A 17,202-nucleotide genomic window follows, 5' to 3' on the forward strand; every position below is an offset into this window, starting at 1 on the left:
ATTGCATACCCAGGTGAGTAACCGATTACACAACCAGCACTCCCCGTTTAGTGGACAGCGCCCACTCGCAGAATACACTGTCAATATTGACCGAGGCTGAGCGCAAGCAGATGGGAGAAGAATCGGGGCAGGGATTTATTATAACCGTGCACAAATTCTCCTGGCTAGAAAGGTCCAGAAGAACAACTCCAGGCAAAGCGTGTGGGGAGTTGGGGTCTGGGGATTGAAGCAAGTTTGGGCACAGTGCCAGAAGAGAGGGGTGACCTGGCATCACACAGGGGATCTGCAGAGGCCCCGTGTGAGGCAGGGTGACCTTTAGCCTCTCCTACCCAAGCAAGAAGGCAGGGGTGGGGGATGGTGCCAGGAAGTTGGTTTCCAGTGTAGATTCAGGGGCCATAGATGGGGCTGGGAGACAGGCCTTGCTGTTTTTGCTCAGATTTGCAGCTCTGTTCTGGGCCAGGCAATCTTTACAAAACCCACCTTCAGTGAGGTGAGTTGGCTGCTACAGCTGAGCGAGCCAGCAGGCGGTCAGATGAGCAGACGTTGAGTCACGTGTAAAACGACAGGAAGAGTGAGTCTCACCCTGAGTTGCCTGAGACCCCCACTCAGATCAAGTACGCTAAGTATGGGACAAAGGAAAGACATCACAGTGCTGCAAAGAACCGGAGTCCCACTAGCCCACAACAAGTCCAGTAGGGAAGAATAGTGGCTGAGGCTGGGAGGGAGGCCAGCTGTTCCTGGAATGTTTCATGCAGTTTTCTTAGAAGACTCAGAAGGTAGCCCACATCCCTCTGAACTCCCGGCTGGGTCTGCTGCCTTGCTGTGTGTCCATCCCACTCTCCAGGACAGAGTTAACTGCCCTCTTTCCTTCCTTCGTAGTCATTGTAAGGGCTAGATTGAGCATGGGCCCGTGGGATGGAGAAGTCCTTCTGGTAAGTCCGATTCTGAAAGTGAAGCAGCCACAGGGTTAAACTCAGCCCAGGCCCCGGCCATCCCAACAGGCCCCCAGTCCGGGCAGGAATCTAGCCTCCCTTCCCTTCCCTTCCTCCATGCCCTCCCCCTAGGTCCTCCCTGTGCCCAGTGCTCTGCCACCCCAACCCCATGAGAAGACACATCATCCTTTCAAGTTGGCCACCTAGGGGCCAGCATCTGTGCCCAAAGGATATGCATTCCTGGGCTGTGAATGCCACTGATGAAGGAGAAAGAGATCATTTACCTGCAGCTGAAAATGGGTGGAATAAGGGACATAGAGTGTGTCCCCTGTCCCTTCAGAACCTGAAACAGAGGGGAGGGGAGAAATTAGAGCAGGAGGGCTCCACCTGTGCTCAGCCATTATCTCTCGTATCACGGGGTGACCCCTTGTCCGTTTCATTGCCTGTCTCCCCAGTAGACTCTAAGTTTCCTACAGGGACAGACTGTGTCCCCAGCCCAAGCCCAGGTACAGAGCAAGCATGATATCAGCTGAATAAATGAATATCTAGCAGCATGTGGTCACTATGCTTTTCAAACCTCTTTTCAACCTCAACCTAGGACCACTTCAAAAGCACATTTGAAAAGCCATTTTAAAATCATCTTTCCAGACACAGATCTGGCCAGAAGTGTACCTAGAGTGAATCTCACTAGGGATCTACCTACTTCCTTAACTGCCCAACAAGGAATATATATATATATTTGTATTATTTTATTTGGGAAGTGGCAGAATGTATGAATAATTGTTTTCTGTGTATTTTGGGAAAATCAGAGGGTTTTAAACTTGGGAACAGAAGGGTAAACACATGCAATCATCATGAGTGCAATTTAAATCAATTCATTTATTTCCCACCAAACTTACCTGCCTAATTTACTCAATAAATACATAAACATCTTCCATATGTAAGACAGTGTGAAAAACACAAGGATTAAGCAGAACGATCCCTACCCTGCAGCTGACCCTGGAGAGTAAGGAATATGTGACAGGTTCACAAATAACGATCGGATGAGAAAACTCTGATGCAAGTATTTCAAAGTCCTGCAGATGCACAGGCAGGGTGATCGCTGAGGGAGGTTGGGGAATGCCTGACTCTGGAAAAGGACAAGGAGAGGGAAGACAGCCATGCCAGGCAGAGGACAGAAGCACCTGGAGCCCAGACCCAGAGGCAGAGGAAGTGCAGTGACTGGGTTTGTTTGGACGGAGAGCGGAGCCTCCACGGTTGTCAATTCCGTCTGCAGAAGGCCTCGGTAAGGATCTGGTACGATGGGATGGACAGCGGGGAGCCAGTGAGGACTGTGAGCTGCTGAGTGGCCAGGACAGCACTACAGGGAGAGTCAGCCGACAGGGGCCCACAAAACAAACGGCAGGAAGGAAGCATGGGTAGGGAATGACAACAGGGAGTCCAGGGGTGAGGTGACAGAGTGAAGCCCTGGGAAAGGACAGGAGGGGGTGGGTGGGTAAAATACACCCCCTGACCTTCCCCCTTCAGACTTCCGAGTGCCCAGGAAAGAAACCAGAGCTGCAGTGAGAAGCACTAGGAAGTTTTGCACCTCAAAGATCTCCACTTATGGGGCCAAGAAACTGGCCTTGGAGGTCCCTCACTCCTGTCCCCAAATCGCCCACCTCCTGTGATTAGACTCAAAGATCGATGTAAACCCCAGACACCCATGAATAGACCCCTATGGGCAAGGGCAGTTTCTGGCTATCAGGTCAGCCTCTTTTTCTTATGAGAACAACAACAGAACGCTCGCTTCACACAGCTCCAGGCCAGAGCATCACCCTGTCAACTATGATCTCCTCCCTCCCATGGGCCCAGAGACCCACAGTAAAATGTGGCTCTGTGATAAAAGGCTTTCTCCCTTCTCTGCTCTGTGATCACTGTAGGAGAGCGTAGCACTCACAGCTGCAGAGGCTCCACTTTCTAGAAGAAATACCTAGTTATCTTTTAGAAAGAACACAATCTCACCTACTTATCACGAGGAATTTTTCTAATCCTTCCTTCTCCGTGCCTTTGTTCCATCTTATTTTGATTCAGAGAAACCTACATTGTGTTGTGTAGAAAGTACTAGATTAAGACACCAGGGGCCAGCTTCTGGTTCTGCTTATCTCTAACTGGCTGGAAGATTTTAAGCAAGATCTGAGCCTTGGGAAACATATCTGTTCTATCAGGGGTATGCATAATCTGGAAAATCTTGCATGTTCCTTACAGGTGTCCTGGGATTCCACCCCCCACCTCCCCACCATCTTTCTCCAAGGGATTCTCCACCTCGCCACCGTACATACCGTGAGTAATCTCCTCTTGAGAGTAGGCTCTGTTCTCCACGCCATAGCTCTTCTTCATGAATTGAGGTTTACAGAAAGCGTCCTCAACGGGATAATCCGTGGGGTCTCGTTGCTTAGTGAGCAGCTGAAACTCAGGGACAACATAAACGAGCACGAAAACCCAGCCATTGGCCACCAAGGCTGTGCTGAGGACGGTGTCATCCCACTGGGCACCAGGGGTAGGAACAAAGAGCAGGGTGATCCATACCACCCAGAGGGCCGCAGAGAGGAGCACGGTGAGGAAGATGTGGGCCCCGTGTCTCTTCCAGCCAGTGAAGGATCCACAGAAGGTGAAAGAGGACATGAAAAAGGTCAGCACCATCAAGAAGAGGACGTAGATGAGCAGCATGACAAAGTCTTCATTGCGACGAGGAGCAGAGAGCTCAGAAAAAATGTCCACGTTGGTCCTGTTCATGGTGAGCACAACATATTCAACAGCGATGACATCCTGTACCAGGCTGAAGCCCAGAGCCAGGCCCAGGATCAGCAGCCAGGAGAGGGGCTTCTGCCCGCGGACCAGCTTCGTCAATTGGAAAGCGTGAGCCAGGAGGCAAGAGAAGCAGATGGAAAAGAGGATGCCGAAGAGGAAGAAGCGTGTGGGCCCCGTGCTGCCGTCCAGTGTGATGAGGAAGGCGAAGGTGAGGCCAAAGACCCCCAGCACAGCCAGGAGGAAGAGAAACTGGGTAGGGAGCATTTGCCGCCTGCTGGAGTCCTGCACCTTGGAGATGAGGATCAGGAGAGCGAGCATGCAGGCCACTGAGGTCACAGCCCCCACTGCGGCCACCGTTTCCAGGACGATGCCCCAGGCTTCAGTTGTGTTACAAAGTCTGTAGTACCTGGAGTCCAGGTCTGAGCGGCAACCGGAGGGGGCTGATACAGCCATGCTGGTCCTGCATAAGAGCAAAGGTTGGCGGGGGGGTGAGTCTCTTAAACTCGACACAGAGGACTAAGAAAGGATTAGGAAAAACTTGTATGTTTAGCCAGGGTTTTGCCCTGGAACTTACTCCATTAGCTAATTCTACCAAGTTCTCCCTACCTTTTGTGGCAAATGCTAAAGACTGATAAAGGAAGGGAACAAATCTCATAGGCCCCTACCCCAAATTTAACTGTATTATTATTACCCTTGAAGCCAGAGTACCCAAAGCTCCAAAGAGGTGTTTCAGAGCCTAATTTCAGAACACATATCACAAGTAACCTACCAGGGTTCTGATGTTTTGGGCTACTGTTTTCTTAGGAATTAGTGAACATAGAGCTATCTAGGCTCGAAGTTAACACTTCAATAATAATTCATCAGTCCCAAGTCTTTGTCCATCTTTAACCCTGTTTCAGATGTCACTTGCAAGCATCCCTTCTCTCATGGAAAAGAGGAGTTATCTGACTGCAGATTTTTCTTCAGAAGACCGACATTCACTTCTGAGCTGCCGGATTCTCTTCTTAGGCTCTTCCGTCTCGTACTAGAAGGGTTTTTTCTGCTCCTTAAGATTTGTAAGGATGGCTCTACTAATTCCAAAAAGTTGTGGAAGGAGTCTTCCCTGTCATAACCAGCTCTAAACTAGCTAACTATAGGAAGGGAAGTCGTGGTGACACAAAAGCAACGGGTAATCCAACAAAAAATACCACAAATAGCAAACACATTCATGTTTACTATAGGTCAGATTTTTACTTCTAATCATTTTACATGTATATTAATGAGCCAAATTTCATAGCAACGCTATGAGGTAAAAATTAGTATCCCTATTTTAGATGAGGAAACGGAGGTAGGGAGTTACTTACCCAACATCAGACAGCAGCCAGGAAATGGCAGAGCCAGGATTTGAACGCAGGTTGTCTGGCTCCAAGATTCCTGCTCTTAACTACTTCCTATAGGTGTTGCCTCTCAAGGGACTTCTCATTGGCCTTAAAATGCAGTCTGAGACAGTCCCCATCTCGGTTTCTCACTCTTTCCTCACCCCTTCCCTTACCAGATGCTTCATTAGGGCCCCAATTCCACTCTCTTAGTCCAGCCCCAGGAAGGAGACGAGCTCCCAGGTGGTGGATGACCCACAAATCAGGGAATCCACTCATTTATTTGGGGTAATAAGGAATAATAAGGGATTGACTGGATGTACAATAGTTTACCACCTATTTATCAGTCCTTAATCTCTCAGGAGAAAAACTTCTTTCTCTTCCCCCACAGCTTCATGTGAATTTCAGACCCAGCTATCCGCCCAATCCATAAAATCTAAATCCTAGGGATTCGGGGCACCAATGGGAAGATAAATTAGGAAATGTTTCCACATTTCCTCAAAACTGATGGCTCTCAAATCTCAAAGTCAATGTCAGATTAGCTGTCGAAATTCAACATTGCTAGACATAGCTACAGTCCTAACAGTTTCTCAATAAACTATAAATTTTATCTCAGTTATTTTACTGCTCATATGTTTCCGTTACACTATTCCTTTTGTTTCGGTGTATGCTATTTGTGCATGGAATTTTTTTTTCTTTAGTTTTTCTTCTCCCAATAGGATTGTTCACTCTGCAGTGAGAAGTTCTGAATGGACTAGAGAAGTACGGTCTGGCAGGAAATGGGGCTAGAGTCAGAGGAAGGGAAGGCTCACTAAGGCCACCTCCATGGAAAAGCACAGGAACAGCTCCCGGCCTCCTCTGATGCCGAATAGGGATGCAGAATGTGCAGCAAGAAATCGGAAACAAGAGGAAGGGCTGAGATTGGGAAGAGGAGAAGGTGCATCAGCTGAATCTTGCCTCTTTCCTTACATCAGAAAAAATAACTCAGTTTCTTCACCACACACCCATAAATGCTTACCAATGAGATTTCTCTGGCCCCTAGAAGCACCAACCACTATGAGGTACTATGATTACCCAAGAAAAAAAAAGAACACCTTCCCTTCTCCTTCCATCCTGCCTCTTCGAGATCAGGTCACAAGGCAGAGAGAGGGCAGCACAGCACGCTGCAGAATGAGCTGTCGCTCACTATTGAAGGCAAAGAGCACCCCCCTCAGTGTAGACGAATACAAACACCTGCCTCCCTTAAAGATGCAAAATCTTCTTTTCAATTAGATGTGATAGTAATCATATCAGAATTGTTTTATCCATGTAGCAATTAGGAAAAAATGATATATATGTCTATGTACATATATGCAATATACACACATACATATATATGAACGCATATATATATGTTAGAATATTATGTGTGGGGTATTGGAATAAAATAACACCAGATATAGCTTAAATCTATCTTCTTGACCTTTTGATGAAATTTGGCTCTCCAAGCTTAACTTTATACTTTATAGTCATTCATTCAACAAATATTTACTGAACACCCCTAGGAGCCAATCACTATTCTAGGTACTCAATGGTAAAGGGGAAAACAGACATATTTCCTGCCGTGGTAGAAGAGTCAGACAGAGAGACATCATCTGCCACTACTGCCACAGGCTTTCCACCACCTTCCCTCACCTGCACACTCTGCCCTGCTGGAAATTACACCACAGCCATCCCTGTTGCAGAGCAACAAAGACTGGGTTACGTTCCACCTCTACAGGATGGTACAGAATGAGAAACAGATGGAAAAAGAAAGGTAAATGCAGTGCAGATACAGGCACCCGATGTCTGACCTGCCTTGCCTGCGAATGTTCACTCTCTGGTGGGATGGGCAAGGGTGGGGGGAGGGCTCTCCCCAGTCTGTACCGTGAATGCGGAAGAGGAAGAACCCTGTCTCATTCAAGGGAGCAAGGGAAGGGATCCAGGCCCCGTGCGTCTCACCTCCTTCCATCCTCCACACCCTCTCAGATTCATTACCAGGTGGCGCCTAGTAGGAAAGGCGTTCACCTCTCCCCTCTGTTCTCTACACCTGCCCCTCCCTGCCAATTGCACTTCCCCACCCCTCAAAGTACTGCTGTTCCTTGACAAGTAGTCATGTAATCAGGAGGAACTTTGAACCTGATGACTCTCCGTCTTGACATAGACTGATGAGGTTTCTGCCTAAAGGACAGTTCTGGTGCTGGATGGAGGGACAGTAAGGCAGAGACCCCTGCCCCCAACTTGGACCTCCAGGCCCCTCACTTCTTGTGCAGCTGTACTGTGTCTCGGGGCATCCTGGCACCCACAGACCAGGACCCAACAAGAGCAACGGCAGTGGGTGTGGAGAGAGGAGAAAATCAATTGTCCCCAATTTCACTTCCACCTCCCACCTCCCAATCATGCAAGGGGAATGCAGAAACAGTCCCCCAGGTACCTTGAAAACACATGTTATCAAACCTTCTAAAGTTTTTATTATAGAAATTTTTATAATGATGGCCCATGTCTCCATCACCTAGTTTCAAATATTATCAATATATAGCCAATTTTCCTTCGTCTGTGTCCCTACCCTATACACTAGATTTTTAAGCAAATCTCAGACATCATATAATTTTATCCATAGATACTTCAGTCTGTATTTTTAAAAGATAAAAACTTTTTAACTACACTTAAAATTAACAACCATCCTTTAATATCAAATATTCAGTTAGGGTTCATATTTCCCAATTCTCTCATAAATATCTTTTTTAAAACTTCTGAGTAAATATTTTTTATCTGGGTGACTAATTTTTTTGGAATTATCGTTCTTAATTCACCTCTATTAACTCTCCTCCGTCCCTTCCCCAGCCAGATAGGGATTGCTCAACAGGTCTAAAATGTCATAAGTACTTTGAATTTAGTCAGAGGAAAATAAACCTCACCAGGTCACTAACAAGCTAGTCTGTACTGAAAAGGGGCTGTGTTCAGAAAATGGCCCAGAGGGGGGAAAGACACCAGGATGGTGGCTGGAGGAGAAGGGCAGGGTTCTGAGAAACCAAGAAGGATTCCTAGAAAACAGGGTTTGAGAAGGAAAAAGTATGCAATTGGGGCCAGTTAGTTCAGCTGGTTAGAGAGTGGTGTTATAATACCAAGGCCACGGGTTTGGGTCCACATACTGGCCAGCGGCCCAAAAAAAAAAGGTGGGGGGAAGCAATCAGCATTTGGGAATATGAAGTGCCAGGAGCTAGAGAGACAACCTAGGAGAATCGTGGGTTGGACAAGAATGAAAAAACAGAACAATCCTAGTGGTTGTTTGGGCATCATTGGTAACCAAAGTCAAGGGAAGGGAGACCTGGGGTCCAACCAAGAAAACACTTGCTCCTACAAAGATCAAACCAGAGAGGATAGAAACATCTGACTCTTGGACTGCACTGAAGGGAGAAAGGGCTCAGAGCTCGTTATACCGTGGGCCAGGCACAGGTCATGCACTTGACTCATTCGACCTCACAGCAACCTTGTGGTATAGCTATCGTTATTATTATTATTATCCTACAAGTGCCTCAACTGAGGCACAAGTTGGTGGACTCACCCACAGTCACACAGCTGGAAGGGCCAAGATGCAAACCCAAATTCAAACACCAAAGTCACAGGTCTTAACATAAACGTGTTAATGTTAAGAAGAACTTTAAAGCCAGGAGGGACCTGCTGATTCCAAATGGGGGTGACACCTCGGTGCTCGGCGGTGCTTTCTGCTTTGGGCAGGGGTTACATCACTGCAGAGCACAGTCTGTCCTTGTGAGTTGCTCCAGCTGTATAGGGCTACATACCCTCAAATCCCTGCACATGGTGAAGAGGAGACGGCGGCACACTCAGGCTGACTGCACGTGCTCTACTGCAGGGGACAGGGGAGGAAAAGAGGGCCTCCACCAGGAGACGAGAAAGCAGGGCAGGTGGCATCCCATGGGTCTCCCCATTGGTGAACCCAAGACAGCAGCTCTAAAAGCTCACTTATGACCTACCACCACACCGGGAAGTGGCCTAAGAAGTCCCTATCACACCAGCAAGCCCATTGTCCAAATCCTATCAATGCCACCTCGTCCGTATCTTGAATATGCCCACTTCTTCCCGTTCCCTAAGCCAGGCCACCATCATCTCTCCTGGGGCCACCTCAGAAGCCCGACCTCTCTGTCCTCTGCATCCAGGGCTGCTCTCTCTGAGCCATGGCTAAGTGCAGCCAAGGGAAAGAGCCATACATCTGCACGCAAAGTGCAGCCCCTGCCTGCCTCTCCAGCCTCACGCCTCACCACACCCTCCTCACCTTCCTCCCCAGTATGTGACCTTCTGGTTTCTGCTCCAAACAAGCCCCACAGCCTCACTTCAAACATGCTGTCCCAGCTGCTTCCCATTCTCCACCACCTTCACTTGACTTAGATGTCCCTTCCTCCGGGATGTTTTCCTTGATGCCCAAGTCCAATGAGAGACACATCCTATGAATCCCACACAGCCTCAGCTTTCCCTACCACGGCGCCTGTGCCGCCCCGCAAATGCCTGTTGGCAGGTCTGTGTCTCCCTCTAGATTCAAGGCTCTGTGAAGGCAGGGACTGAGTCATAAAACATTTTCTCCCCCGTCTCCAGACAAGCAGCTGACGCGTGGAAGTGCCTAACCAGAATGGATAAGTGACTGGACACTGCTTGGCGGGTGGAAGAAGTGGAGTCAGTGGGGGAGGTGGGCTGCTCAGGAGCTGGGTGGGTGGTCCCTGGTTTCCTCACAAGCCCCTGTCTCCTACCCTTAATTTTAACTCCCCTTCTTCCCATCTTTCTGCTCACACGGGCTGTCAGAATTGCACTTTGGGTCTGAGGTTAGGAGCTCTGGGCCATGTCTGGAAAACCCTGCTCTTATCTTAGTGACTCCAGTGCCTCCCAGGAGAGCATGAGTCCTGAGGTTTTTCCAGCAAGCAAAGAGGGATTAACTGGAATGCGTCATGTGTTCCCACCCAATACCTTGATGACTAAAGCCTGCACTTTGGAGAAGGGTTTAGTGTGTGGCCTCGGCTGTGGGCATGAGAAGAGACTTTGAGTCCTAAGGAGGAGACCTTCTCCACTTATTACACCTGCTAACAGGGCTGCCCTACCCTGCCCAACAAGGTGACAGTTCCCACAACCCTTTTGGAATGATCAGGCATGAAAAAAAGTTTAAAAGGGGTGGAGGGGGAGAGGGAAAGGAAGAAGAAGAGGAGGGGGCTGGAGAGGAGAAGGAAGGGAGGCCGGGGGGGAGGGATCACTCATGGCCCTCGATTCCAAGCCATCTGTTATTCCTCCCCTTTAGAAAAAAGGGTTTTCAGCTGCCGTGATGTGTGTGGACACGTCACTTAACCTCTCGTAACCTCCGTCCCACCTCTATGAAATGAGGGAAAGTGTGCTAAACTAGGTGGTCTGAGCCCAAGTCCAGCTCCGCCGTCCACCCTTCTGGGGAGCTCCATGTAGACAACTTCCAAATCTCTCCCTCCCCCTCATCCTCCTTCTTGCCCCATCTCATGTCATTAAGAGAGTATGAGCCACAAACTCCTAACCGAGCCCAAAATCGGGGCTGAAGTTGAGGGTGAAGGGTCTGAGCACAGGCCAAGGACAGGGGAGTGCTCACCGGACAGACAAAGCCAGAGGTCACTGGAGCAGTACAGACCCTAGCCATGACCTTGGCTGACATACAGCATTGGCTGGTATGCAAGGATAAATGCCAACACATGGTGAGTCTCCCAGCTGCCAGCTTCCAATCTGAGACTCCTCTCGCCACCAGAGAGGTAGGAAAGTGTCAAGAGTTGCTGGTACCTAGACCTGGAAGTTTGCCCTACACAGCCCTTCTCAGACATCTGAGACTGAGTTACCTGGGGCCCTGAACCTTGCTAAAAGCTGATCTTATCTTCCTCCTCATGAGATTTATCTCATTCCATCATCTCGAAATGACAATAGCAACACCTACCTCTTAGGGCTGTCCTGGGAATGACACCAAGTAACTTCAGTGTTTGCTGGAGCTGAACCTTCACACCCTCTCGGCCCTGCAAATCTGTGATTTTCTAGCATCTTAATATTCTCAAATTGCTACATTCAGTCAGTAGTAATAACAGTAGTCACAATATAATTGCAAATAAAAATAATGACAACTACTGCCACGTACTGAGTCCTGTTATGAGTTGGGCATATGCTGAGTATTCGTCTTTACACATATTCTCTCATTTATGTATTTTTACATTTATTATCTCATTTAATAGTCCTACAGTCCACTTACGTAGATGAGAAGACTAACTCTTAGAGAGAGGAAGTCACACATCCAGTGTCACATAGTTAGGAAGAATAGCCCTTTATGAGCAGTCATCATCATAAATCAATCCTTCATTTCATCTCTGCGTCACTGTCATGATCTCTGAAGTTTTTCTCCCTTACTCCAGCCTCACCCATTTAAACCACCATATTGGCTTACTGAGAAGTCTCCAGAACAAGAAATCCTGCATTCGATCTTCTGTCAATGAACAGACATTTAAGTGTCTACTTTGTGTCAGGACTTGGTGTCAGACACCCTGCTAAGTGTACAAATCCCATAGACCTATAGTGTGGCTGCTGCCCTGGGGAGGAACAACAGTCACACTGACACACAGCTAAGGAGTTGCAGAGTATACTGGGAATGCTGAGGGCATGTGCAAAACGGTGACCTATTCTACCTAACGGGGTTCAAAAAAAAAGAAAGAAAAATAATTTAAAAGGCTTAAGGGAGGAGAGGTGAGAGCAGGGAGATGAGGCTCCAAAGACGAGCAGGGAATGGTCGGAGATTTTTATGAAGGTAGAAGAGACTGAAGAATGGAAGAGCCCAGGTGAATTCCCAGGTTTCTGGCTTAGGCAACTGAGCAGTACCATTCTCGGAGCTTAGAAATAGAGGCTTGTAAAGAGAGATGCTGAGTTTAGCTTTGTTGGATCTATGGTAAATACGGGATATACAAGAGGAGTTACCCAGGAATAACAAGAGCGAAGTCCTGCGAGTTTACACTGAGCCATGTATTGTTTTATTTAATCCTCATAAAAACCCTATTACTATGCCCCCTTTTTACAGTTGAGGAAACTGAGGCTCAGTTAGCTTGCCCAAGGTTGCATAGGTCTTAAAAGCCAGGCGCCTAGATACTGGGTCATGCTGAGTCCCTCTGCACGTGGACACCCAGGTCTGGAGCTTGGCGGAGGTTTGGGCTGCAGTGCAGATTGGCAGGCATCAGCCGCAGGGTGGTGTCTGAAGCTTTGAGGGGAGAAAAGATCACACAGAAGCCAAAGTCAGAGCCATGGGGAACACCGTGTCATCTAAATAGGAGTCAGCAGAGGATGCTGAAAAGAAATCGTCAGAGGGGTTAGTAAAAGAAACAAGCCCACGTGATTTCCCAGAAGCCAAGGGGCAGTTTCTAAAACAGAGTGGTCAGTGGAGCCAAGTGCTGCAGAGGGAGCAGAGAAGAGCAGGCCTGGGAAGGGGTCTTTAGACTCAGCAGTTCAAAAGCGTATTATGTGATCACCCTCTGGGTGACAGCTGATTGGGTTTCTCATCCCCCACCATCCCCCAGGTGATATCTGATCACCCTGGCCTGCATTCAACAAGAATCCTGTTAGGTCAATTTAGCCAGAATCCCCCTTACCCCTGATGCTCTGTCTTAGTCCTATCCCATCCACTGACCCCACCCCCCCACCTGCTCCTTGGCTAAGAATGTCCCTCTGCCCATGCTGTATTCAGAGTTGAGCCCAATCTTTCTCCCCCACTGCAAGACCCCATTGCAGATGGATGGTCCTAAATAAAGTCTTCCTCACCATGCTTTAAAAAAAGAAAAAGAAAGGTGTGTGAGGGGAGAGCATATTATCTCCTTTTTGTCTGTAATAACAGATTCAGCCTCAATTTGAGCTTCAAAGCTTTTCTCCAGTTGGCTCTCCCACCGCTCCTTCTCAACTCCCCTCTCAGCTCTATTCAAGGCAAGCAAATCTTCCAGAGTGTTTTCTAACTAGAGGGCAATTTAGGTTCACCTGAGGTCTTCTCACATAGTCGTGCTCTTTCCTCAGCACATGCATTATTCTGCTAACCAGAAAGAACTTTCCCTTCCTGTCCACAATCCATTTACCATGTTTCTTCAAAACTTGAGCCAAAACTTAGCCTCTATCATGAGGTTTTTTTAAAATTATTATTATTATTACTAATCCCATCTCATTCCAAATATGTAGATCTCTTAATAGTTTTTAACAATTAAGTACTTCTTGGCACTCAGGTTTTTCCATATACATGTTATGTATTACACATTAATGTCAGTGCTGACTATCCTATCTGATAACAAGCTCCTCAGGGAAATAGAGCAAATCTTCTGTTTGTTGGTTTCCCCCTCACTATGGGCTCTGCACAGTGGTTGCTGACCAAATATTTTGGACTAAGACTGACTACTTAATACTTACCCAAAGCAAGTTACATATTAGCAAGTATGAGTAATGGGGAGGAAACATTTTTGAAGATGAATATGTGCTAATGCTAATCCTCCTATAAGGGAGGAGTCCTACAGAAATTTCTCTGCACTTCATCACTTGATGAAGGATTAGTTATAAATGGAAAGTGTCTACTGGGAAATCTCCAGGATTCCCTGTTCTGGGGAACTATCCCAATTCTGATGACATAAAAGTGATGTATTGTGCAACAACTTATGAATAACATCTGAATAACATCGCTGAATTGAGTTTCTGTGTAGCAACTGAGAGAAGATATCCCAGCACCTTAGGCAGATCGAAACAGGTACAACAGTGTTTATCCCAATTTCTGCACTTTCAGGTAGTTCCCTGAAGTTATTGCCATCTTTGGCTTATTCTAAACAAAGCATTAAGACTTTAGATTAATGCTAATATAAAATAGAATATTGAAAATCATTTTTTAAAAAAACTTCAGATTTTGAGTGAAACTTCCAAATCTCTTAGGCCCAGAATTCTAAGAAATTAAATTTCCAGAAAATAGGAGGATAAAGTAATGTCCTCTGTTGGTATACTATCTTGAAGCTCAAAAGATCCCTTCATTTAAGTATTTTATTTCAGTGTATAACATATTCATGTTGGATCTAACAAGTCCAAAATTAAACTTATCATCTCTCCTTACAACCATCCACTAAGTTGCCTAGCACATCTAAAAATGTACTATATATACTGCTCAATGGGTGAAAGGATGGGAAAGAGCAGAACATATGGCCTAAAATTAGATGACAATAGCAAGAAACTATTACAATAAATGTAAATGGTAATTTTTTTATTTTGAAAAAAGACCAAATTAAACTATATTACACCTATAAGAACCTTACCTAAAACAAAGAGATTCAGAAAGGATGAAAGCAAAAGGAAGAAAAAAATGAAAATAAATGAAAAAAGAAGGAATACTAATAGACAATGTTTATTTCACAGGTGTTATGTGTCAGACACAAAGTTAAAAACTCACTCAAGGTAAAAGAGTTAAGTAGGAATTGAGGTTTTAATATCACACAAAATTGTAATCAAGAAAAAAAGGTTTTATATGGACCAAAATCTTGCTTTACAATAACTAGGGATCTTCCAGATTGAAGGTAAAACCATCATAAACTTTTATGCACTGAATAATACAGCACCAAAATATATAAAGCAAACACTATTGAAAATATAAGAAGAAACCAAAAGAAATATTATAGGTATAGGAGACTTTAATATTTCTTTATCAGTCCTTGGCAGATAAAATACAAATAATGAATAATAATATGGTAAATTTTTATAAATGTTCTATGGATACTTTACTGGAAATATTCTCTATCTTCATATGTTATTAGATCTCCATTTTAAGTCATATAATTTAGATCCTCTATATCAGCAATCAGCAAACATTTTCTGTAAAGAGCCAGATAATAATAAGAGGTTTAGGCTTTGCAAGCCATACATTTGTAGCATAAAAGCAGCCATAGGCAATACATAAACAAATGTGTTTAATGCATAAACATATTGCTATGTTCCAATAAAACTTTATTTACAAAAAGAGTCTGTGGGCTATATGTAGCCCATGGACCATAGTTTGCCATCCCTACTCTACATGATTGCTTCTATTTAAGTCATGGAACATTCAGCAAAAATGAGCATATTTTAGAATATAGAGAAAAATCTGAAATTCTTAAATAAATGTACAGACCATATATTCTGATCACAATGCAATAAAAAATAGGAATAAAAGTGGAAACAAACACACTGAACTACTCAGAAAGTCAAAGACACCTCAAACAGAAATACTATTTGATTTATTGTTTACTATACCACCACATCATTTCCTGAGCTCAATCTGCGATGTTTAAGTAGCAGTGGACCCAGAATGAGAAGAATAAAATCACACAGTCAAAATTCTTCATATCCTGTTACCTTCTATTAGCACTAATGAGTGAAATACCAAAAAAAAAAAAAAAAAGCAGGTTCTAAAGAAGACTCCCAAGGGGGCATGTGCAGACATAGAAGGGCTAGAATCTAAACACGGGAAAGGAGCTTGGGGGCCTTCTCAAGACCCCTAATCAGGACCTCACAGCCCAGGCCCTTGCCTGATCACAGTCACACGTTCCTGCGGAGCTGGGATGAGAAATCAGGCTTCGTGACTCGAGGCTCAGAGCGCTTCCCAGGAAACCACAGGTTCTGCTCGTTGCATTCTGTCCGTGGAACACTTGCCTCTCCATACTCTTGGAGGAGCCACTTGTGCCTCCCAGGTAGCATCTCTCCCACCCCTTCCCCCCCCCCATTCCTTCCCTCTCCTACTGGTAGCCAGCCTCACAAACCCGGAGGGTGGGGTGCTGGCCTCCATACTCAGCCCTCCCGTAGTACCCAGCCCACTGTATCTGAAGTGGCTAAGGTGTCCCCCTTCAGGAATCCACTTCAGGAGTCCACTGCAGTGGCTGACTCAGCTGCACCCTTCAACAGGTGTGGTCTTTACAAAAGCCTCTGAGGAGAAAATCAGCCTGGAAAGACGTCAGGAATGGAGAGTCCTTCGCATTCCGATTCCTGAGCAGGCTTTGGCTATTTGCTAGCCCTTCCCCCGGATGGTTAAGAGACCATCCTGAACCAAGGTTTTAGGCCCTCCCAAGTCCTATCCAGCTGTTGGTGGAAGGTCCACATTCAACTGCCACCTGCCCCGGATCCCTAAGCAACTCAAGAGGCACCAGAGGACAGAAAGCTGTGGAGCTGACCGCCCCACACACTGAGAGAAAAGGGGTGGCTTGCAGATCTATTTCCCAAAATTCAGAAGGGCACACTTGTGATGGAAGCACAAAGCAAATGGGAACTTCAGCATCTAGGTAAAGTAGCAGCTGTCACCACCGCCCTCCTGTCCCCCTCCACGCTGTTCCTTCCCCTCTCTAAGACCTTTCTCCCTCTCCTCTCTTCCCACGAAGTTCCCCCAGAGCTGCTCACCTCCTGCCTGGCCAGGGCTCCCCCTGCTCGAGGTCTGTGGGTGTCTGAGCAGCAACTACTACCCTGACAGTCTCTTTGCTCTCCGCCTCCGTCAGCCTGGGAAGCCCGGGCGGGGATGTGAGTTGAGTTAAACTAGAGGAATTCCTTTCTAGGGATTTTTTTTTTTTTCTCCTGGCCAGCTGTATTCCATTACCAGGATTGCTGTCTTCTCCCACTCACCTCCCAATGCCCACTCCCCCGATGGCTTCAATCCGGAGGCCCTGCGGCCTCACTTACCTGTGCCTGGGCTTTGACTGTGGACCTGGGACAGCACGCGAGCCCCTCGGAGCTAGGGGAGCCCTGGGGCGGCCCAGAGCGGTTATAAAGGTGGCTGTCACCGGAGGGAGGGAGCAAACGATAGGGTTAGCAGAGGGACAAGGGGCGGGGGACGGCCAGGGGCAGAGGACACGCCTATTCCAGTTCCAGGGCACTTCGTGCTGTTATGAAAATAAAGTCCCTGTGCCAGGGAATGAGGCAAAAGCCTCCTGACGTCAGGGAAACAGTCACCCCTGAAATTGGGGGGCGGGGGCACACCTCGGCCTGGCCCAGCTCATCACACTCCAAGACGCGTGCACCAGGCACCGGGTGAAAGTTGTCACCTCCCGGAGGGTGGATGCACACCCACACCCGCCCTGTCC

General features: G+C 46.8%; 1 protein-coding gene across 1 annotated transcript; it reads right to left on the minus strand.

Annotated features, from left to right (window-relative positions):
- Positions 1-211: 211 nt before the first annotated feature.
- On the minus strand, positions 212-16,863 carry GPRC5A (G protein-coupled receptor class C group 5 member A). Its single transcript, XM_063076127.1, has 4 exons — positions 16,802-16,863; positions 3,254-4,182; positions 1,217-1,275; positions 212-944 (listed from the first exon to the last, which is right to left on the minus strand). Exons 2-4 carry the CDS (start codon positions 4,173-4,175, stop codon positions 852-854), a joined length of 1,074 nt encoding a protein of 357 aa, XP_062932197.1. The 5' UTR covers positions 4,176-4,182; positions 16,802-16,863; the 3' UTR covers positions 212-851.
- Positions 16,864-17,202: the final 339 nt, after the last annotated feature.

Source organism: Cynocephalus volans, chromosome 12 (genome assembly GCF_027409185.1).
Source record: "Cynocephalus volans isolate mCynVol1 chromosome 12, mCynVol1.pri, whole genome shotgun sequence".
NCBI lineage: Eukaryota > Metazoa > Chordata > Mammalia > Dermoptera > Cynocephalidae > Cynocephalus > Cynocephalus volans.